We start from the raw sequence: 19497 nt of genomic DNA on the forward strand, positions 1-19497 counted from the left end.
ACCACCACTGCCTCCCACACCTCCCATACCACTTTCACTTCCTCCACCACATTCATCTTCACCTTCAACACCTTCACATACAACATGATATAGTTGCTCAACATTTCATAAACACGCATAATAAGCAGGTTTCATAAACACGCATAACAAGCTATGTACATAATAAACACGCATAATAAACACGCATAACATATATGAGGTCCAGTTCAAGATTAAAAGTTTGCAACCTAGTATTCAAAATATATAAATAACATATATGAGGTCCAGTTCAAGATTAAAAGTTTGCAACCTAGTATTCATAATATATAAATAACATATATGAGGTCCAGTTCAAGATTAAAGTTTGCAACCTAGTATCATAATATATAAATAACATATATGAAGTCCAGTTCAAGATTAAAATAAAAAATTATGTTATTTTATTCATAAAACCTCGACATTCTTCAACACGTTTCTTCTGCATTTTGCGCTGATAAGGGTTAAGCTTGTCCCTTGGCCCTCTTCGGCGATTACGACTTGGGCCGTGATCAGAATCCGAATCCATATTATCATCAAATGCATTACGATTACGGTGCAATGGATTAATTTCCAATCCCATTCCACTCAACACAAGAGCAGCAATCTGGTCATCATTATTACAAACTTTTGTAATGTAAACTTACAAATTTAAAGTTTAAAATGCTCAACAGTAACAATAAGTTACTACCTCGTAAGACATGCATTGAGGTCCCATCGTGTCTCTCGCAACTAACGGATGTTTCTCACCGTACGCCAAGTCAATGCACTAATGACAAGATATAAGTTAGGATATTTTAACTAATATGTAACATACAACAAACCATAATTCATACCCCAATATTCCCATAATCTCCCTTCCCACTTTGTCGATCAGCTTCTTTCGCTTCAGTCACATCTTTCGCAGACCACGCTTTTAACCTCGGAAATAATCCCCAACGCACAGGAGGACGATGCAATCGATCAAGGTACTAATCTATATCAATTTTGAACAATAAAATATTCTATCATCATCTACAAACATACATATCCAAATATAATAAATACACAATATAATAAATACACAAATATAATATATCACTAACCGCAAGAAAATACGTGCAACCTCCACAACCTTTCGCATACCCTTCCCTGTAAAACTTTTCTGCAAAGTGACGCGCATGTACTAATAACTTATCCAATACAAGCGACGCCCAATCATATTTGTGAGCATCCACGGCCAATGTTGATGCAACCACTAAGTCACTCTCTAACCTTCTACATGTTGTTGGGCACAAAAAATCACACAAAGCAAGCATCAAGAATGCAGTCTTGAATTCAACTTCATCCTCCGAATGAACTTATCCCCTCAACCTTCTCAATTACCTTTACCATAGGAATACCAACTAGGAACCATACTTCTGCTGTATTTCTAGTACTGCCCTCTTAACATTTTCATTTCGTGCTACAAGTGGAACTCTTTTCGGTCCATGAGGTATACCTAATACCCAATGCACCTGTCGCTTATCCATAGGGTACTCTATCCCCCCGGGAACATTATCACATTCCTACAAGTGTCTACCAATGTCATCAACCAATAGCAAAATTCCGTGGTAATCTCTTCCCCTCAAATAAAGTAATCCCTCAAAACCCATGTCTCTAACCCATTGCCTTTTCATCTCACAAAAACCACCAATAATTTTACCTAAGGTCTCAACCCTACAGTTTACATTTGCTTGCGCCCCTTTACACTTAGCTAGTTGTGTTTTCAGCACTTCACCGCGCGACTTCACTTCACCGCCTACAGATTTTTCTATACCCTGCAAACCCAATTTTATAACAGTTTATATCACTTTTGCATCATATTAACAAGCTATGTTATACCAACAAAACATCGCAAATATTTTAACTCACTCTGAATATCTCTGGACTCAATACAAGTTTTTTATCTACCACTTTTTTACGCTTTCCACCCTGCATACATACATGTTTTTAATATCATTACAACCTTCATGATTTGTTCTATTCATATTTTTTATTACCTGCTTCCCAACTCCATCGTCCCTTAAGCTCTTATGCTTCTTCTTCGATTTATATTTCCTACCACCTTCCTGCTGCTGTCAAATTTTCAGAGTTACGTCTCAAAATTTCACCAAAATCAACAAATCACCATTTATCAATTACATTACCTCCAAACATTCAGCTTCTGAAACATACTCCCTATCACTCGACCTTCCACCACTCTTCCTCATTATCCCTATATTACAATTATACAATTATATCCTAAACATGATAACATTAAACGAAACCCTAAATTTCCTACAATTATATTACCAACATTCACAACACAAACAATTGCAACCCAAAAACAGATCAAATAATGGCCTAGTACCATTCAAGTATTTAAAGAAACGAAAAACAGATCAAAACATGATCAAAGTGCTGTCAAAAACACAAACGAAGGTTTCTGATGATTTTTGATGAATTTTGGACTACATCATCTACACACATTTGAATCATCTACATTTTTCGTACAAATAACAAAATATTTAAACAAATTTAAGCTGAAAAAAAAAAAAAACATCACAGAAATTTCTACAACCAACTACCACTACCAATTTCTAATCATATCAACAATTTACCCTAAAATATTCAAATTACATATATATAAACCTTCAACGAAAACAGAAATTACCTCAATTGCAACTTTTCTTCTTCAACCTTGAATCAATGTAAGTCATTCGCAATTTCGAAATTTCTCAATTGGACAACCTTCCTCCACGTTTTTGACAGCACTTTCTACACCATCGCTTTGTTGATGATAGAAGATTTGAACACTTCACTTCTTATTTCATGATTTCGCATGTAAATTTTGGTTCTTTTTTTCTTTTTTGGTTCTTTTTTTCTTTCGGACTTTCTTTTGCACTCTCAAACTCTTTTTTTCTCTGTTTTCCGTTTCTTTTTTTTGAAACCCAAAAACTAATAAATTCAGGTTGTTCTTTTTAGGGGGGGACTGTAGCATGGAAAATTACTAAATTTCCCCGGTTACGGGCAACTGCTGCCCAATACCTGTTATGGGTATATCAGCTCTCCTATTCTTGTAAGTCGATCATAGTCTCCAACTAGGATATTTTTATTGCTTGACGCCTTGACGGGATTGTAAGCAAGAAAGTAGTTTATTTAAGAAAAGAGATTGCAAAATAATAATATTTGATGTATATTAAAATATTACAATACTCGAATGCTTAGAGACTCAAACACTTGTGAAGCTATTATAGTCGCTTTGCTCCAACATCTCTATTATATAAGGAAAGGGGGGAGCAATGGTGTCCTCTTTTGAAATGCCTATCTTGCCCCCCTTCCCTTTCTAAATTACAAAAAGAATGTCAAAATCATAATCTACACTAAAAAAAAACTACCGAAAATTAATTTACAACACTCACTCACAAATCACTTAAAAGAAGAAAGTTTACAAATCACTCATACAATTGAGAAAATCACGTTACAAAAATCACGCAAATCACTCAAATAATCAGAAAACTTATTAAAACTTAAAATTAGCATACAAACTAAAACTAATAACCTAGAACGTCAATACATACAAAAACATTTACAAAAATTTACTTACAAATCACTATTCTCAAGAACCATTAACAATTAAAGGTGGGTCATGATAAAAAAAATAGAGGTATATTTGTAGTGAAATTGAAATTTAGAAGTTAGACAAGGAAAAAAAATATTTACTTTTTTATAGTGTTCCCTATATATAATGAAACTTTTACATATATTTGAACCTATCTTTTTCTATTATATAATAGTGATTAATTATCAAGGTAAAAAGGTTTATGTAAAATATCATTCAAGAATTAAAGTACAACATATCTTTATTATATAAGGGAAGGGGGAAGCTATGGTGTCCCCGAATGAAGAGACTATGTTACCCCCTTCCCATTCTAAATTACAAATTTACTTACAAATCAAAGGGGGTTTCAAACAAAAATACAAAAAATACAATTATAACAATCGCGATACTCACAAGTCAACTAAAAAAATTGCATAATTTACGTTATGCAAATCACTAAAAATGAGAAAACTTTACAAAAACTTAAAAAATCACTTACAAACTACAACCTATGAAAAAATTGACTTGAAATCAAAGTGTCCACTTTCTCTACAATTTATGAAGTACTATACTTAATTCAAAAATCAACTAAAAAATTATAATATTAGAAATCATAAATAAATTCAATAAAATTTCTATTTTGTTCATAGAATTTGACTTTGAAAAGTAAAAAAAAAAAACAAAAAGATTGGTGAGTGACTTAAGTGACAGAAACTAAATCAATCAAACTTTGCAACTAAAAACAATTATATTTCGTATGTCTATTGTCCAAATTTTGACTCTTATGCCGAAGAAAATCAAGTTTCTGTTTTGAAAAAAAATTCAAGCACGCATCGCGTGAAAAAAAAATCTAGTATATGAATATGCCAACATATATATATCACAACTCCAAACTCTAAAGTCATAATCTCTTACTTTATTAAAAATAGTATCTTGTAAATCATGATTTAATTGATATATTATATTTTTATACCTTTAATATAAGAAATCTTTAAGTTGCAGGATACTAGCCTTTGATGAATCTATATTTGGATAATTATTTTGCTGAGATGATAATGGGCTCATTAAAGCCTAAGTGGAAGATGAAATCGATTTCATTGCTTCAACGTACTCTTCTTATTCTACTCATGAAATTCAAGGCACAATATTACAACAAGCAAACATGATATGCAGGGGCGGGGCAAATATAACAGGGCCCTATACATTTTTTTAAGATTGGGCCATTGATTTGTAGTCCACAGTACATGTCAAATTCTCAATTTTGAAGAAAAAAAATACTTTTTTTATCTAAAATACTGTCAAGTTACAACATATCTAAAGAAACATATTCTATCTACTTACAAAAATGTAATTAAATTTTTTGGGGAAATGAAATGTAAATGGCACTAATTGAAATGTTATAATTTCGGAAAGTGAGAGCCATTAATAGGGTTGGCATGAAGCTTCTGGACTTCTGGTATACAAATGTGAAGAGGCAAAGAGAAAAATATGGGTTTTATCAAAGAATAAAGACTAAAAAAAAGTGAACATGTAAACATGCAGAGGCTATATAATTTGCAACTCATGAAAACTAAGAAACGCATGAAATTCCCAAAAACTTGAAATGAAATAGTTCAGCAGATTCGAACATCATACCTGAGTTTTGCTATACACACAAAATTACCACTACTCACACATATTTTTCTTTTATCAGTTTTGTAATCAACAAACTAAAAGACATTTGAGGCCCCATACTTTTTAGGGGCGACTGTCCCCGTTGTAGACCACTTGGTAAGATTAAGGATCCTAATAAACCATCACCTCTCACAGCTTAACCAACTCAATTACACATCAACGCTTGAGAGTAGCGGTATAAGAAATCCCTATTCCCAAGCACAAATAAGTAGTGAGGTTCGAACTTTCACCTCCATCAAGCAAGCTTGGTAGTTAAGCGTAAAATAAACATCCATAATAAATGAAGTGTATATATACATCCGAGTCTAACCTGGATCACACACATGGCTTTGGTGGTGTGAGCCTCTCAACAACTCTTGTTGGTAATAAATAAATAAAGTATATTTTTTGGGCCTTTTTTCGGGAACCCATGGTAAGATGATTTTTTTATGGGCTGATCTCGCACAGGGTGACTCACCCAGAGGTCCAACAAGCCACAATCCCCCCCTCCCCAACAATATTGACATTTTGCTTCCACCAAAATTTTAACCTTAATCTCCCACATGAAAGATAGGAAATCATACCATTAGACCCAAGAATCCTTGGTCTCTAAAAAACAAACCTTCTGGACAACACTAATCAAGGAAAAATATCTTTCAAATAAGTCATTCTATAAGTATGCACCTAAAACCAAATATTCTCATATTTGGAAAAAGATACTAGCACAACGTGACCTTCTTAGGAGCGACATTAGATGGAAAGTTGGAAATGGCCAATCAATCCTCTTTTGGCTAGACAACTGGTTATGCCAGCAAAATCTATGTGATATACTCAAAATAGATCGTACTAATATCGATCTAGAGGTAAAAGTAGCCTAATTCATTACTTGAAAGCATACTTGGGATCTCAACAAATTAGCTCCCATTTGCCCCATCACCTTCTTGTCAAAATCAAGGGCATTCCCCTTCCATCAATGACATCCCTGATGTCCCAATCTGGGGCCCTAGCTACTTCAAGTGGGGAATTTTTAGTCTAATCTGCTACTTGGTTAGCTCATGATCTGCCTAAAAAGACCTCCATGGCCTTTTAATTGGATTTGGAAGTTGGATATTCCCCCCAAATTACAACTATTTGTTTGGAAACTCTGCCACAATAGCCTACCTGTCAGAGCTACCATGTTTAATAGGAAAATCTTGCCAACAAATGTGTGTCCTCACTGTAATTCGCAACCTGAAACTATTGACCACCTGTTTTTATTTTAATTGCCCAAACTCCCAAAATATTTGGCATCTTGCGGAGGTTAAGTCTTGGTACGCACCACCAATGTCCTTCCCGTTCACTTTAGACTTCTTGCAGGATTTCAAGAGTCATCATACCTTGCCGAAGTGCATCTTCATTTTTTGGAGCATTTGGAAAGAGAGAAACTCTGTTATTTCCAATAATGAAAATTGGTGCCCACAACGTATCGTTCACTGAGCCAAATTTGCTTATGAGGAATGAAAGTGCCACTTACAAGTGGATATTTATCAGGCTAATGGATCTCCTCTTAGAGGAGCATTACCCCCTTCCCCTCACCCCCTCCCTTGGCTACTGTTGTAGCCTGGGATCCTCCACCTCATTCTTTTTACAAATTAAACTTCGATGGTTCTGTTCGTGGTTTGGACGCAGCGACTGGTGTTATCATCCGTAATCATGAAGGCCATCTTCTTCACGCCAAAGCTTTCAATCTTGGTCAACACTTCAGTTATTATTGCAGAAGCCACCGCGCTGCAACAAGGTATCAAGCTAGCTCTGCATTCGGGATTCACAACATCATCATTGAAGGGGATAATCTCTTGGTCATCAACATCGTTAATAATATTTGCTCTACTCCGTGGAAGATTGCCAATATTATTGCTGATTGTAAGCTCATGCTCACTCATTTTGCCTCTTACCAAGTTAGACATGTGTTGAGGGAAGCAAATTGTGTTGCTGATTGGATAGCAATGTAGGGCACCTAATAGTGTCTAGTTTTGATATTTCTCCTTGTAATAACTCTTCTCTCTCTTCCATTCTTGTACCGACACATTAGGTGTTCCTTTTGCGAGGAGGGTCGCCTAATGTTCTTTTCTTACTTTTAAAATATATAAATAAATAAATGAAGTATATGGTATAAGTATAATATTTTTTCATCTAATATACACTCATTAAGGCTATGTTTAGTTCACCTGAAATTTTCTAATCTAAACTTATCTGATCTGATCTGATCTGAACTTATTTTTTCTGATCTGATCTGATCTGATCTGATGTGAACTGATCTGATTTACAAGATCTTATCTTTTATAAAATATATTATTACCATTATATTATTACTTTGTAAATCATTATTATGCAGTACATTATAAGATCTTCTTTATAGTATTACTATTATTATCATTTTATTTCTATTACAACTTTCACACAACTTTTATTATTAATAATAATAATTATTATCATTATTATAAGAACAACAATAATAATTATAATCATAATTATTATTATTATTACTAAAAATAATTATATAACTCAAGTCATTAATTTATAAGAGCACTTATACAATGTTTCGCACTTTTTCTTTAAAAAAATGTTTCACACTTGAGAAGTCGGCAAACTCAACTTTTTTTTCCATATAAAATAAAATAAGATATACAAACAACTATGACTTGAGGAAAAAAAAAAAAAATATCGTGCAACTTCAAATAGCTAGAGAGATTTGGAATTCGGTAGGAAGAGGTATACCAAATCTAAATTTATAATTTGTATCTCACACTTAGCTTATTTTGAAATGTAATCCGAACTTAGTAGTTTCTTGTCATGAATTTGAGATATCATATTTTATATATTTCTTATTTTTGCGTCAATCTTATGTTCTTAACACGTGGCTTTTAATTTTCTATTATTTAATAACAACAAAATAACTTAATATAATGATAACAATGACATTTATAATGGTAACAACAAGATTAATAACAATTACCAATATTAATAATTAATAAGTACAACAACAACAACAATAATAATTTTTTTGAACAAATGTACTAGTAAATAATAATACTCCCTTTGTATTTTTTTTTATTTTTCTCACTTAGAATTTTGACACTATTCACAATTAGAAAGAATCTTTTAGATTTTTCTCAATATATAAGAAAAAATATAGTCATGTGGGGTCTTGTTTGATTCGTCTCAATGAGTACTTTATTAATATTCGATTATTATAATTTTTACTAATATGTAATGAAAGATATTTAATAATAATAATGAGTTTTTAAATATAAGCATGATCTGATCTGAACTGATCTGGTCTGATCTGATCTTATTTTTTCTGATCTGATCTGAACTTATTTTTTCTGATCTAATCTGATTAGATCTGAAATAAACAAAAATAAGGTGAACTGAACATAGCCTAAGACCGTGTTCTTTCATAGTGAATCGAGATAAACTCATTTAAAATTATAAAACAAAATTAACTGAACTGAAAGCGTACACAAACCAGAGTGAAGACAATAGGAAAAGCTATAAATAACTTTGAAAAGACGAGAGACGAAACGAATGAGAAGAAGAAAACAAAAATGGAGCAACGTCTATGGCGGGAAACACAGGAGAATCTCACCACCGGCGACTGTAACACCGATTCTCTCTCTCTCCAAACACTCTCATCATTCCATTCACTCATCATAAACCCTTCAACATCACACCTCACACTCTCCTCAATCCTCAAAACCCTAACTCACATACTCTCTCTCCACCACCACAACAACCACCACAACCACCACCACATTTTCTCTCTCCTCACCTCACTCTCTCTCCACCACCCTTCCTTATCTCATTCTCTCTCCTCCACTATCCTTCCTCTCTCCACCTCCATAATATCAAATCCTTCCTTATCCCCTCGCCTCGCCGCGGCCGCGGCTGCTGCTATTCTCTTGATTTCAGGTGCAGATTGTATCGATGATGGCCTCGTTATCTCTCTCTGTTTTCGTCCTTGTATTTCTGTAAGGGTTTGGATTTTGAGGAATTCGTTGAGGTTTTCAATTCGGCCGAATTTGTTGTTGACGGTGATGTTAGGGTTTACTAAGGATCCTTTTCCTTGTGTTCGTGAAGCTGCGTTGAGTGGTTTGGTTGGTGTTTGTTGTTCTGGGATTGTTGTTGAGGATTACGACATTGTTGAAGGCTGTTATTTTCGTGGTGTTGAGCTTCTTACTGATCAACATGATTATGTTCGCTTGGCTGCTGTTCGTGTGGTATGATTTTTGTGTTGCTTGCAATAATTTAATTTGGTCTTAGAGTTATAATTCAGTTGAAATTGTGAATTTGTTCGTCTACTAAAAGACTGTCTTACCATACTATTTGAGCTTGGAAAGTATCGTAAACAAAAAGATAGATAGTGAGACTCTCTCATAATCTCATTTGAGAACGTTACTTTGTGAATTGTGACTTATGAATAGCATGCTTAAAATGCTTTAACTGTGGAGTTTTTTTTTTGAAAGAGAGAGAGAGAGTTCAATTGTCTGCCTTTTAGGTGGTTTTTTTGTGTCTATTACAGGATGTTTAGAATTTTTAGCCTTTCAGGCAAATGCTGGAACGAGAGAGCTAATAATTGATTAACGAAATTAGTTGAACCATATGCAGGAAAGAAGGTTGGGGGTGGTGGGGGTGGGTGTTGTTATACATCCATACAGTCGAAATATTGATATCCACAACTATTGATCCAAGTAGGAGTATGTCTTATGATATTTATATGTTTATATCCCCTATTTCAGGTGAGTGAATGGGGGTGCATGCTTGCTGAATCTAAGCAAGAGGAAGAAGATAAGAGAGACTGTTTTGACGGTGTATTTCTGCAGGTATATGATCTAAACAACTCAATATAGATGTTTTGTGACTTAGAAGAATTTTGGTTGTGAGTACAAGGATCTATCTTGGTTCTATAGTTGCTGTAATGCTGATATAAGAAAATAGCTCATCCTCTAACTTATTGACAGACAATGATTGCTTACTCTTATTTAATATTTTTTTTTTAAGGAGTTTTTATTGCTAAGAAAAACCATTTACCAGCCACCGCATTTGGCAGTCAGTCGCTTAGCAAATGCATTGACCATCTATTAATATATGAATTTTATGACGAGAATTTTATTTAGAACAGTGCTTGAATTTACCTATGTATTTGTACTTGTAATTGTAGCGCACATTTTCCTTTATGCTTAATTCCCTACAACCAAACCTCTTTTGACGATTGCCAAAATCATTTACCGTGGCATTTTAATATGCCTGGATTAAAGATTTGCAGATATATAAACCTTTATGTAAACCTTAAAAAAAAAAGAGTATAGCTGCTAGTACTAATTAGGCTGGTCATGGATTTTCAACTAATAATGTTATTGTGCTATTCCTTGGATGTGAAGAAACTTTTTTTAGCCTATATCACCAAAAAAATCTACTATTTTTGGGTTAAACTCTGTGGCATATCTGCTATATATGAAAATTTGGTATTACTTCCTCATATATCTGCGTGAGATCTCTCCTATATGAACGGCAGCGAGGCCTGTGACTTGCTGCTTGGAAGTTGAGCTCCTACCTTGATTCCTCAATGTACATGATACCCTAGGGAATCTCTATAAGTAACTCCTGAACTCTACTCTGGACTTCAATAGAGGAGATAAAGGATATTGATAAGACTTTATGTTTGGGCGATTCATTGACTTAGGTATCTGAACTGATTTGCATTGACCTATATCTCAACTAACAGTTTGTATGGATAGCAATATAAGAGGGAAATGAAAGGGAAGGATAGAGGAGGAAGGAGAGGAAAAAGAAAGGGAGTGGGAGATGAAGCTCCATTTTCCTTCCAAATTTCTCCAATTTGGGAAGGATCATCTTTGCTAAATAGGGAGGGAAAATGGAACCTTCCATCTCCCTCCCATTCCTTCCCCACTTTGCTAAAAAAGGAGGGAAAATGGAACCTTCCTTCTCCCTCCCATTCCTTCTCTCAACCCCTTATCCAAACAAAGGAACTTGTTTCCCTCCCTTTCCCTCTCTTTCCTTTCTCTCCACTTCCTCCTATCCAAAGTGTAAATGGTTCGTTTTATATTTGAATCAAATTTGTGTATCAGCAATTCAGCATGTTGCTATGTTCATCTAATTTATCTCTATGACACCTTGACATTGTCTTGTCAAGCACAGTAACATAGCCATCCTTGACATTGTGTGTCAGTGAGAGTCTGAGTAGGGTAAATGATTGATGAACTGCCTTTTGCCTGTAACCGTGGTGATCATGCCATTCATTTCCTCATTTATTCCTGTAATGGGTGCAATCCTGTAATTATTAAATATTCTTCTTAGTTGTGCTGATTAATTTCATGCTTGGATTTCCCTCACAGATCTGCTCTATGGTCAGAGATATGAATGTGAAAGTCAGGGTGGAGGCTTTTACTGCCCTTGGGAAAATTTCATATGTATCTGAATATATTTTGTTGCAAACCCTGTCAAAAAAGGTCCTCAAGACAATCAAAGAAAAACAATCCGTAGCCCTGTCTAGTTCAAAATCACTTGAAATCAACGCTGTTATTGCTGCTGGTGCATTTATTCACGGTCTGGAGGATGAATACAGTGAGGTATAAGTAAAAATTTGGTTGTGCTCTCTTTTGGATTACTTCATGGGAAGTTTGGTGTTAATTTATCTTAATTGCTATATATATATATCAATCATGCATTTATAGTACTTGAAACGTAGACTTGCCACAAGATTTACTACTCACCAATTGTCTCAACGACAATGATTTCCAGGAAGATTACACTGTCAATATCCTATACTATTAGACCACTTAACCACTCCCTCCTTTTGACAATACCTTTGATGCTTTCCTTTTTGGTCTGCTGTGTAATAAGGTTAACATTTTTCTTAAAGTGGTTTGTTTTCTCTCTCTCTCCTCATTACACAGGCAGAATACCTCATCTCTCTCTCTCTCTCTCTCATCAACTGAGCTTCATGAATAGGGTGCCATTTCTCTATGTGAAAGGCATGGTGAAAGGCAGGGAGTAACCTTTTCTTTTGATATTTTTCCAATCATTTAAAATGTCAATAAGCAGTAATTTGTTCTTATAAATTAAAATACTAGTGTACCATTGCTTGTTAGTTTTAAGGACCAATACAAACTTGTTTTAGAAACTTGTGCACCAAAGTTAGACAAAAAGTTTTATGGAAATGAAATGAATGGATATTATCTAAGCTTTTGGTGATGCCCTTTTCTATATTGTCCAATTGATTTTATTGATTGTACTTTATGTTACACCCAGAATTACTTGCCCATTTTTCAATTGCTCAACCAAATTGCCAAAAGCTGTACAACCGGTAATGAGACAGTTATTTTGGATCGAGGGTCTGCTTTCTTGCTGTTTAAAGATGGTATATGAAAGTGACAAGCTTTGACCATTTGTATGGCTACCCTGAAGGTACAACGGGCTGCCTGTATCTCCTTGCGAATGCTCCATGTCGTCCCTGGTCAATTTGCTGGTGAAGCTGTTAATATATTGAGCTATGTTCTGAATGATGACTCGGTTATTGTCAGGTTAGAGGCTCTGAAGACAATTCATCATATGGTAACGTCTGGATGTCTAAAGATGCAAGAGGCACATGTGGACATGGTATGCCTCTAATATTACAATAAGCAAATTAACTTCTTTTTTTGAATCATAGTCCACCGAGTCAACTTCCTTGTTTTTAAAAAGATATCTTTAATTCTCTTTTTTGTGCTACTAAATGGTTATAAAATACTCTGCTAGTATTCTGATGTTACAGAAGCTGTATATGAGGGTCGTGGGCTAACAAGCATTAAAAATAATTTACAGTCTTGCTGATTTAAGTGAAAGCCTTATCAGTAATAGTGTACTGCAGAAGTATAACCTCTAAGGCATATTTGCTTTATGATATCTATTGCCTACTGGAAATCATATGGTGTCATGGTCCAAAAGTACTGTCTTTTAGGACTCGTTTGGTTATTGTTGGAATTTAATTCCCATGGGAAGTCTTATTTCATGGGAAGTAAATTCCCTTGTCTATTTTCTAGGAAGTGGCTTTGGGTGTTTGGTTGAGCATACGAATTTGTAATTGACACAAGAATTTCTAATCAACCGGGGGGGGGGGGGGGGTTGGTGATTAATTTCCTACACTTCATAGGAATTTCCATTTCCTACACTTCATAGGAATTTCCATTTCCTTGGAAATTCTATTTCCCATGTATTCCCTATTTCCTGCCTCCAAACAACTACCCTATTTTGTACTTCCTAGGAAATCCAAATTCCAGTAGAATTTGAGGTGAACCAAACGACCTCTTAGAATCTTTTATAGCAATAGCCTTTTCATATCTTTTGAGTGTTTTTCATTGCTGATTTTGATCTCATGTTTGGGTCTTGGGTCTATATGCATGAACTTCTAACCTTCTATCGCACAAGGCATAAGAGCTTATTTTTTCTAGTTTATAGCTGTTTGATGAGGGAGTTTCACATAATTGAGGTTTATTATTTAACCTAACTTAGCTAAGGTGCCCTGCAGGTTTCTTAAAGTCAGCTAACGTATGATGTATTTAATATTTAGCTGATCATAAGTGGTAACAGGTAATTGAACAACTTGCTTTGTGAATTACTTTTATACATTTAGCTAACATTTCAACTTTCTGCAAGCAACTTTTAATTAGTGTTAAATAGAGCTTAATTCTCACACATCTTGTGGCTCGATAGTCAATATTAGAAAGTAGGCCCACTGGCCAATCTGGTATAGGGATTTAGGTAGGAAATCTGTTGCCTCATGAAATTCAACTCATTATTGTCTACTTAAAGTGGATTTTGGTGGCAGCCAATCACTGGGTAGTTCATTTGATACATGTTAAAGCATATTCATTTATATCTTCTAATACATAATTTTACAAGGAAAATTAGATGCTCTCTTTCTACTCCTCCCACGACTTAACAAAACAGGAATTTGGGAATCAAAACTTGTGTTTGAACAACACCAAAGATAGAGTGATAGGAATTACTTCCTCTTCACTTTTTTCCTGTGTTCTTTTTATTTTATTTTATTTTATTTTTCCTTTTTGAATGGCTATTGTCAACTTATGATTGCTTTTCTTTGTGCTCATTTTGGAACAAGTTGCTCTTGGATCTTTATACTTCTCACCAATCTCATTCTTTGGTTTTATATTGCTAACGGAACTTCCCTGGCATGTATTCCCTATAACGTTGGGAGGCATGCCATGGTGTCCATACCTTGTTATGCTAGCCTCTATGCATAGCTCAGTGTACTATGCTATGCTATCTATGAATTGCCGTGCTAAAACAAACTCTCATTTGTCTTTATTGCAGTTGCTTGGTACCCTTGTTGACAGCCATTCTCAGATAAGGTCCAGATCCTTCAATGTACTTGGGTCAGTTAAATTGTCTGACCTGAAGGTGTCCAAATTAACTGTTCAAAGCCTCCTCGGAAGTTTGGACTTGTACCCCAAGGTTGCTCTTTCTTGTTTAATTCTCCTTGCTATATAGTAGACTCTTATCTTTGTCTGTTACTCTGGAATTCTCTGGTGAAATCTAAACTGTCTTTGTCAAATTGGAACAAGACCAGTAACAAATCAGATTTCGGTAGTGGATTTTACTACATGGAAATCCTTTATTTATGTTATATTAACACTATGCATTGTTTTATTAGATTCATCATTGCTAGTATCCTCATCATTTTTACATTTATTTGCGTATCCTGTGTTGTTGCAGAATGAAGGCGAAATTTTTCGTACCTTGTTCAGTTTAGGTCAGAATCATGGCAATTATGCAGTCAGCATCATTCAGGACTTCTTTCATGAGGTTAGCATTTTTCCAGGTTCCATTATGACAACTAGTTTACTTATTATGTATATTGCTATATCTGATTTGAACCAATAGTGATAGGGGGATGCCGTTTTAGATTTTACAGACTGGCAGTTTTCATTGTCTAGATCTAAATTAAAACTGATTGGTGTTCAGTCGATTGTACACCAAGACATCAGCAATACTCTAATGCCTTTAAAGAAGGTCTTACCCGGTTACCCCTTACACAGGGATGGAGATATGCAACTTTATCATTGCAATAACAGAGAGATTACTTTCAATCTATGATGCTTGATCGCTGGTATAGATTCGAGTCAACGCACAGGATATTATATTTCTATGGAGATGTGGAAACGTTTAGTAAATGTCAATAATTTTTTTTAAAATCCTCATTATCTTTAAAAAGAAAAAAAAGGAGCTATCGAGTCATTCAATTTAGCCGGTAGAGGGAATTAGCCCTAACTTAGGGTCTGTTCTCTTCAACTTAGTTTTCTAGAATTCATCTTATCTTTTCTGTACTTTTCTTAATTTTTCTGAATTTTTTGTTACTTTCTCACCTTTTTCTAAACTTCTCTTAATTTTTCTGAACTTGTTAAAGTAAGTTGAACGGTTGAAGAGAATAGACCCTTAATAGGGTGAGAAAAAAGAGTATACTTCCTCCGTTTTGTTTTGAATGGAAGTAGGGCCTTGGCACGGGGATTTAGGAGAAGAGAGATTTAGAGAGAAATAAAAAGAGGAACCCATATGATGAAGAGGATGAATTACATCTTGATGATATTGAGTCAAGAGAGATAGAGAGAAGTAAGTACCAGATATAGTAACGTTTCATTTATTTTGAAACGGCTTAGAATGGCAAGTGTTTCATTTATATTAGAACGAACGAAGTATAATTATTTTTGAAAAAGGAGATTGCTAGCTGTGAAGTAAATAAGATAATTCTTCTTTTTGTTGGTAAAATATACACGAGTTCAAAGTGAAGAACTTTATTTTTTCTTTCCCGGACGCTCATACTACTGTATACCACGCATGGGCCACTCTCTCTTTCCCCCTAACTGCAACATGAAATAGCACTGGCAGCCGGCCAACACTTTAATGGGATCGCATCTTCGACAAATGCCTCCAACTTTTCATTTTTGTTCCTCTTCATTTGATTGTTGACACAGGGATGATCAGATTTAGTGTTTTTGAAACCCTACCAAAGATTCTTGTTCCTGTTAGATTTTTGCCCGCCCGTTTTCCCCTGCAACTCCGATCCATATCCATGTTTGCACCCGAGTCAGGTCGTGATGACACGGGTATGATTTTATGTGATTTTGATAACCTCTACGGCTCTATTGATGTCTATATCAAATATGTACTGATGTCTATATTAATGTTGCACTTCCCCATCTATCATTTTAGAGTAAGACTGCTTCTCTGACTGAGCGTGCTGTATCCTTCAGATTGAGCCTTCCAGTGATGGAAAATTCGGATGTAATAGCCCGAGGATTGCTGGATTGCTAGTTTTGGCTATTTCAGCTTCACTCAAACATGAAAAACACTTCCGTCGAATTCCACCAAAGGTTTTTTCCTATGCTGCTGCATACTTCGGGAGGATTTCTTCTGCTCTTGGTGATGTTCTGGATGTTGATTCCCTTTTGGCATACCTGTATTGTTGCGGTATACAATGTTCCATTCTTTCTTGAACAATGAACATTTACATGCTGAGTGATTTCTTATTCCTCTTTTACCTGTGCAAAAGGTGAATGCCATCTTGATGTACAGTCCGAGACTAGGACTCGACCAGACGTACTTCCACCTGCAAAAGGTCAGCAGGAAGCGTATGTGCATGTGCTGAATGCAGTGAAGCTTATCCTTGCAACCGTGAAAAGGTTATGGCAGCTGGTCATATGCGGATGTACAGATGAAGTGCTTAAAGCATTAAGGTGGTGAAAGGTCTATCATATGTTGCTGATTGTATGTGGATGAAACTTTGCACTTTTTGTGTATTTGACCTAATTTCATTGCATACAATTTTCTATTCGCACTCCATAATACAATTGCTGGTTGAAACACACTGTCATACGTACTCCATCAGAATATGATTTTGTAGATGAGCAAGGATAGCGAGAACAATGTAGATTAGGCATTATTGGTTGAAACCCTTTTTATACGTGCCTATTGACATACATGAGGTATCTCTTTGGGGAAAGGGGGGGAGGGGGGTGATGAACTAAATGGCAGATCTTTCTATCAATTTAAATGACCTGAGACAATTTGAGGTTGACTTTAGAAGGATTTGGATAGGGGCATTCTTGTGTGCCACTTTTGGACCTTAGGTTGCAGATTAAATCAAATGTATTGCTTAAGAATAGACCAATATTTACTTGTTTTATGATGTGAGCGATTAATAAAGTCGCACACATCTAACCCACCCTACTTTAAAGGCTAGAAATCCTTGTTAGAGGCATTGGAATGATGGGATTGGTTTATTTCTGGTTTAGTTTTACAAACTTATTGAGTTGGACTCTGATAGATTGCATGCAATGATTTCTTTAGTTGCCCTGTAAATCTCCAAAGTCTGAATCCTTCTGAAGCTTCTGCTAAGGATTTTGTGGCTATCGACATGTCTTGATCTGTAATGAAATTGAATTTACACTTTTGGGGCTTCATATGCTGTTAACGTAATCTGTTGTTCTGTCGTTTGTGCTCCTTTTGATGTTCCTTGAATATTTGGAATGATTCACCCTCTAACAGTTATTATGGTAATTACTTCCCCCGTTTCACATTACACGTAATTTGGCACTATATATCTTCACCAATTTGACCTTCATTTGTGCTTTATATGCAAGGAAAAGTATAGTCATTTAGGATCTTGTTTGATTCGTCTTAATATGTATTTTTGAAATATCGAATTTATATAATTTTTGCAAATGCATAATTAAAGATATTGATGCTCAATGTTTTATGTCGACAAGCTTGAAAATTACAAGCTTGAGTAAATTGTTGTGGAATGGAGGGAGCACTAGCAAGCACTCACTAGTTTTACATTTCTTGAATCTTCAGTACCACATCATGTCATTACTTCAGTGTTTCATGAAACTGCTGCTGACAGGTTATCTGTTATTCCTTTTGTTTGAGGGAAAGGGGTGGTGGTAAGATGTTCTCAATCTTGCCTTTGTGACTGCAAATCAGGCTCTTTGTGTCTTTTCTTTGAGGTTGAGTGCTTGAATACTTGGTAAACTTCGTTTTCTTTGTGCTTTCTCAGGCATTGTAAAGAATCTCTTGTGAGAGTAAAGGCTGGCTCTTTAGCATATGCTGGTGCAGTATCTTTTGCATTCCAATATATCCATATAGTGAAGCTTCTCACAAAGGTATGGGGGCGCTTTGCGGTTTCCAGGAATCGCCAATTGTATCAATTGAGCGACTTAGACTTGTTACTTGGAAAAATTGACGAAGCAATTCTAGCTCTTAGATTTAGGTTCACTGGAATAAGTGAAGATGTTGAGCTTTTTGTCATGGAGCTGCTGTTTCTCAACTATCTGCTGCAACTTTCAAGCACTTGTATGCACTGCAAAGCTTTGCAGAAATTATCTAATATGGTTACATATGTGGGCCGCTTAAGGAATGCGAAGTCCATCGCATGTTCCAATTTCGTGAACCGACTTGCAGAATTATCTTCCAATGGCAGCTTCTCTGTTGATGCAACTTGTGACCCTTTTCAGTTGAAACAACTACTGGACTTATTTATGCTCAAGGACTTGGTACTCACTCAAGAAATCAGGCACGTCAATGCAGAGCTTGTTGTTCTCGGCTTCGACTCTGTAAGTCCTCTGCGCTTCATCTCGGGATTGCCTGCTAGTATACCGCTGGGCATTTCTCTCTATAACGTGACGAATGAACATAGACTCTGGTTGAAGTTTACTTTGGATGATGAGATAACAGAGTTTGTCTTCTTAGACATGGAAGAATATGGCGGCATCGAGGAGGTTAGGCAGTTCGAGTTCGTATCGCCATTTTATAGAACACCGAAAGCAGATGTGTTCACATTGAGAGTTAATATAGGTGTGGAATGTTTGTTCAAGGATTTGCATTTGGTGAAAGGCCATGGGGGACCTAAACATGGCCTGACTTACATTAGCCCGGAAACAGAAGCTTATTTTGTAAATATGAATGCTTATGATCTTTTGTAATGCCAAATGTCTCAGCTGTTTTGATATGTGTAGCTTTTTACATCTTCTGACTTGATATTGTAAATTGGATTCAATTCTGGGTCCACTGTTGTCACATAAATTTTAAAAACTTATTTTTTCTTTTAATAGGTAAGAAGAAATCATTTGGGCTCTCCTCCCGCAAGACCCCACCTAAAAATTCATTACAAG

At 35.4% G+C, this 19497-nt stretch overlaps 2 protein-coding genes across 4 annotated transcripts; one reads left to right on the plus strand and one right to left on the minus strand.

Moving 5' to 3' along the window:
• Nucleotides 1-1391: 1391 nt before the first annotated feature.
• LOC125497935 (uncharacterized) lies at nt 1392-3185 on the minus strand. Of its 3 annotated transcripts, none has more exons than XM_057395349.1 (5): nt 2690-3185; nt 2184-2251; nt 2037-2105; nt 1909-1968; nt 1392-1814 (listed from the first exon to the last, which is right to left on the minus strand). In XM_057395349.1, the coding sequence occupies exons 2-5, from the start codon at nt 2244-2246 to the stop codon at nt 1563-1565; spliced, it is 444 nt and encodes a 147-aa protein (XP_057251332.1). In that variant the 5' UTR covers nt 2247-2251; nt 2690-3185; the 3' UTR covers nt 1392-1562. The 3 variants fall into 3 exon arrangements, with proteins under 3 accessions (XP_057251332.1, XP_048501611.2, XP_057251331.1); XM_048645654.2 differs by having other exon boundaries at nt 2037-2111; nt 2690-3184; XM_057395348.1 differs by having other exon boundaries at nt 2037-2108; nt 2690-3182.
• Nucleotides 3186-8727: 5542 nt separating this feature from the next.
• LOC104892568 (protein SIEL) lies at nt 8728-19334 on the plus strand. The gene is made up of 9 exons (XM_010678533.4): nt 8728-9528; nt 10048-10131; nt 11665-11898; nt 12737-12928; nt 14642-14782; nt 15044-15133; nt 16579-16795; nt 16878-17061; nt 18384-19334. The coding sequence occupies exons 1-9, from the start codon at nt 8857-8859 to the stop codon at nt 19306-19308; spliced, it is 2739 nt and encodes a 912-aa protein (XP_010676835.1). The 5' UTR covers nt 8728-8856; the 3' UTR covers nt 19309-19334.
• Nucleotides 19335-19497: the final 163 nt, after the last annotated feature.

Source organism: Beta vulgaris, chromosome 5, assembly GCF_026745355.1.
Source record: "Beta vulgaris subsp. vulgaris cultivar EL10 chromosome 5, EL10.2, whole genome shotgun sequence".
NCBI classification, from domain to species: Eukaryota; Viridiplantae; Streptophyta; class Magnoliopsida; order Caryophyllales; family Amaranthaceae; genus Beta; species Beta vulgaris.